The 5,000-nt window shown below is 50.2% G+C and overlaps 1 protein-coding gene across 1 annotated transcript in view; it reads right to left on the minus strand.

Moving 5' to 3' along the window:
• LOC311114575 (F-box/LRR-repeat protein 18-like) overlaps positions 1 to 5,000 on the minus strand; it is a gene marked incomplete at its 3' end in the record, with an annotated part of 15,992 nt that overhangs the window by 2,921 nt on the left and 8,071 nt on the right. The window contains exons 2-5 of the mRNA XM_084189816.1: positions 4,823 to 5,000; positions 4,320 to 4,705; positions 4,103 to 4,202; positions 1,955 to 3,045 (exon numbers count right to left, since the gene is read on the minus strand). The exon at positions 4,823 to 5,000 is cut by the window's right edge and continues 26 nt beyond it. Coding sequence (XP_084045942.1) covers positions 1,955 to 3,045; positions 4,103 to 4,202; positions 4,320 to 4,705; positions 4,823 to 5,000 — 1,755 coding nt within the window. The remainder of the gene's footprint in view (positions 1 to 1,954; positions 3,046 to 4,102; positions 4,203 to 4,319; positions 4,706 to 4,822) is intronic.

Below are 5,000 nucleotides of genomic sequence, written 5' to 3' on the forward strand. Positions count from 1 at the left end.
AGCATTGCCTTTAAATTGTTTAACTTGGGTCAAACGTTTCGGGTAGCCTTCCACAAGCTTCCCACAATAAGTTGGGTGAATTTTGGCCCATTCCTCCTGACAGAGCTGAGCGGCCTTTCATGTTATGTCGACATAGGACTCGTTTTACTGTGGATATAGATACTTTTGTACCTGTTTCCTCCAGCATCTTCACAAGGTCCTTTGCTGTGGTTCTGGGATTGATTTGCACTTTTCGCACCAAAGTACGTTCATCTCTAGGAGACAGAATGCGTCTATGGCGGCTGCGTGGTCCCATGGTGTTTATACTTGCGTACTATTGTTTGTACAGATGAACGTGGTACCTTCAGGCATTTGGAAATTGCTCCCAAGGATGAACCAGACTTGTGGATGTCTCCCATTTTTTTTCCTGAGGTCTTGGCTGATTTCTTTAGATTTTTCCATGATGTCAAGCAAAGAGGCACTGAGTTTGAAGGTAGGGCTTGAAATACATCCACAGGTACACCTCCAATTGACTCAAATGATGTCAATTAGCCTATCAGAAGCTTCTAAAGCCTTGACATCATTTCCTGGAATTTTCCAAGCTGTTTAAAGGCACAGTCAACTTAGTGTATGTAAACTTCTGACCCACTGGAATTGTGATACAGTGAATTATAAGTGAAATAATCTGTCTTTAAACAATTGCTGGAAAAATTGCACAAAGTAGATGTCCTAACCGACCTGCCAAAACTATAGTTTGTTAACAAGAAATGTGTGGAGTGGTTGAAAAAAAAGTTTTAATGACTCCAACCTAAGTGTATGTAAACTTCCGACTTCAACTGTATATATATACATACATACATACATACATACATATATATACACACACACACACACACTACCATTCAAATGTCCTTGTTTTCGAAAGAAAATAAAAACAATTGTCCATTAAAATAACATCAAATTGATCAGAAATACAGTGTAGACATTGTTAATGTTGTAAATGGCTACTGTAGCTGGAAACGGCTGATTTTTAATGGAATATCTACATAGGCGTACAGAGGCCCATTATCAGCAACCATCAGTCCTGTGTTCCAATGGCACGTTGTGTTTGCTAATCCAAGTTTATCATTTTAAAAGGCTAATTGATCATTAGAAAACCTTTTTGCAATTATGTTAGCACAGCTGAAAACTGTTGTGCTGATTAAAGAAGCAATAAAACTGGCCTTCTTGAGACTAGTTGAGTATCTGGAGCATCAGCAATTGTGGGTTCGATTACAGAATCAAAATGGCCAGAAACAAATCACTTTCTTCTGAAACTCGTCAGTCTATTCTTGTTCTGAGAAATGAAGGCTATTCCATGTGAGAAATTACCAAGAAACTGAAGATCTCGTACAACGCTGTGTACTACTCCCTTCACAGAACAGCGCAAACTGTCTCTAACCAGAATAGAAAGAGGAGTGGGAGGCCCCGGTGCACAACTGAGCAAGAGGACAAATACATTAGAGTCTAGTTTGAGAAACAGGCGCCTCACAGGTCCTCAACTGGCAGCTTCATTAAATAGTACCCGCAAAACACCAGTCTCAACGTCAACAGTGAAGAGGCGACTCCGGGATGCTGACCTTCTAGGCAGAGTTGCAAAGGAAAAGCCAAATCTCAGACTGCCCATCTTAATCTTTTATTTTTATTGGCCAGTCTGAAATATGGCTTTTTCTTTGCAACTCTGCCTAGAAGGTCAGCATCCCGGAGTCGCCTCTTCACTGTTGACGTTGAGACTGGTGTTTTGCGGGTACTATTGAATGAAGCTGCCAGTTGAGGACCTGTGAGGTGCCTGTTTCTCAAACTAGACACTCTAATGTATTTGTCCTCTTGCTCGGTTGTGCACCGGACTAATAAAACAACAGCCTGTTGATGATCACCGCTTTTTTATTGCCAACGTTTCCCCTCCAAACCAGATCTTCATCCGTTGTCTCCTCACCGTAGCTCTGTGAGCTGTGTGCAGTTCCTCAGTGTCTCCAGCAGGGCGGCGCTGTAGTTCCAGGTCTTCAAGGACCCCAGGTTGGCCAGTGATAAAGCCTGCAGGTCCCGGCAGTGCTCAGAGACCTGCACCAGCCCGGTCCCCTTCAGGATCCCCGCCAGCCCCGCCAGCGTCAGCCTCCGCAGCCCCCGGAACCCCCGGAGCGCGGCAACGTGCGAGTCCCCGACCCCGCGCGCGCACACGCACGCCCTCTGATCCACGCACACCCTGGCGCAGGGCTCGAGACGCGGCAGGGCGGAGACGAAGCCCGGTCCTGTCAACTCCAGAACCTCCAGAGAGGGGCAGCCAGCCAGCAGGGTACCCAGCCCGGAAGAGGCGCCCTCCCTGGGGAGAGAGTCCTCAGAGCCTGGCCTGTAGGTCCGGAGCCCCACACGGGACGGCTTCCTCAGCCCCAGCAGCAGCGAGGAGGGGGAGGGGGCGGGGGGAGGGGAGGGCGCGTGCGAACCGTCCGACAGGGCGCAGGCGGGCAGCGCCAGCGAGCGGAGGTGCGTGAGTTTGGCGAGGCTGGTACACAGGTGTGCGTTGTCCTCCAGCCCAGGTGTGTGTGTGTTGTCATGGTGATAGTGCGTGTGTAACAGGTTGAGGTGTGACAGATTGGGACAGCCAATAACCAGCCGGCTCATCGCCTCGGCAACAAGCTCCTCCTCTCCCCGCGCTCTACTGCACTCTGGATAATTGGAGGTGTGGCCTATACCACTGAGATTCAGGCTGACCAATCTCGTTGAGTCTCTCACTCCGGCGCCAGTCAGCGATTGGATGACAGTTTGTCGTAACGTGGGGCAACGGGAGAAGTTGAGGTGCTTGGGAGCGTTGCTAAGAAGGACCCGCCCTAGCGATGTGGCGTCCAACCAGGAGCGAGGCAACTGCAGGGCTTCCAGGTCGCCATGCTGACCGAGGCTATGGGCCAATGAGGACGCAGCAGGCCAGTGGGCGGGGTTTGGACCAGGAACTGAAACCAGGAAGCAGCGGAGACGCTCCGGAACACGAACACTGAACACAGCCAGGTAGAGGAGGAGCAGAGTCTGGTTCACCTACACACACACACACACACACACACACACATTATATACACACACCCACCCCCACACACACACACATTATAACCACCCTGACCATTATAACCACCCTGACCATTATAACCACCATGACCATTATAACCACCCTGACCATTATAACCACCCTGACCATTATAACCACCCTGGCCATTATAACCACCCTGGCCATTATAACCACCCTGGCCATTATAACCACCCTGACCGTTATAACCACCCTGACCATTATAACCACCCTGACCATTATAACCACCCTGACCATTATAACCCCCCTGGCCATTATAACCACCCTGACCATTATAACCACCCTGGCCATTATAACCACCCTGGCCATTATAACCAACCACCCTGACCATTATAACCACCCTGGCCATTATAACCACCCTGACCATTATAACCAACCACCCTGACCATTATAACCACCCTGGCCGTTATAACCACCCTGACCATTATAACCACCCACCCTGACCATTATAACCAACCACCCTGACCATTATAACCACCCTGGCCGTTATAACCACCCTGACCATTATAACCACCCTGGCCGTTATAACCACCCTGACCATTATAACCACCCTGGCCGTTATAACCACCCTGGCCGTTATAACCACCCTGACCATTATAACCACCCTGACCATTATAACCACCCTGCCCATTATAACCACCCTGACCATTATAACCACCCTGGCCATTATAACCACCCTGGCCATTATAACCACCCTGGCCATTATAACCACCCTGACCATTATAACCACCCTGACCATTATAACCACCCTGACCATTATAACCACCCTGACCATTATAACCACCCTGACCATTATAACCACCCTGACCATTATAACCCCCCTGACCATTATAACCCCCCTGACCATTATAACCATCCTGCCCATTATAACCACCCTGGCCATTATAACCACCCTGGCCATTATAACCACCCTGGCCATTATAACCACCCTGGCCATTAGAACCACCCTGGCCATTAGAACCACCCTGGCCATTATAACCACCCTGACCATTATAACCACCCTGGCCATACCTCTCCAGGCGCCAGGCGGGCTGTAAACTCCTCCAGCTGTTGGTAGTGAGGAACACTGCTCTGGCCAATCATCAGCTGGCAACACACACTGGAACCTTCCCTACACACACACACACACACACACACACACACACACACACACACACACACACACACAGACACAGACACAGTCAAACCAAGGTTTTAGTTGAGATGTTGTCCGTCTGTTGTGTCTCACCTGGTGACGTCAGGTATGTCCAGCTGCAGCCGTAGACTGAAGAGGCTGGAGCAGCAGGGGACAACGCCGTAACTGGGCGTCAAGACCGTCTGTCTCAGCTCTGACAGCCGGGACAGCGAATCACGGGCCTCCCCACTCAGCTGGGCGGAATCAAAGCCCGGCGCCACGTCAAAAGCAAGAGACTGGAGGAGAGAGAGGGAGGAGAGGAGACGGGACAGACGCAGGGAGGTGAGGCGACACCCTGATAGGTCCAGACGCACCAGGGAGCGACAGCCAATCAGCCGGTCGATGGTAGAACCCGACAGCCAATAGCAGCCGCTCAGGCTGAGGGACTGCACGTGATTGGATAGATGCTTCAGCACCTGGCGAATAGCGCCGTCATTTGCCTGGGGGGCGGGGTCAGAGAATTAAGAGAAAATGATTCATCACAGTGTGTGTGTGTGTGTGTGTGTGTGTATGTGTATGTGTATGTGTATGTGTATGTGTATGTGTGTGTGTGTTACCGTGTATTCTTCCGACAGCGTGACCGTGGTCAGCAGTGTCTTGTCGTAGCAGAGTGTGTGCAGCTTGCGGCAGGTCCTGGATACGTTATTCACCAGGTCAGAGGTCGAGACATAGCGCAGGATACTTAACAAGATCTCATCGGAGAAGTCTGACATCCCGATCGACCCCGACATCACC

The sequence above is a fragment of the Coregonus lavaretus genome (genome assembly GCF_964263955.1).
Source record: "Coregonus lavaretus genome assembly, contig: HAP1_SCAFFOLD_5977, whole genome shotgun sequence".
Lineage (NCBI taxonomy): Eukaryota > Metazoa > Chordata > Actinopteri > Salmoniformes > Salmonidae > Coregonus > Coregonus lavaretus.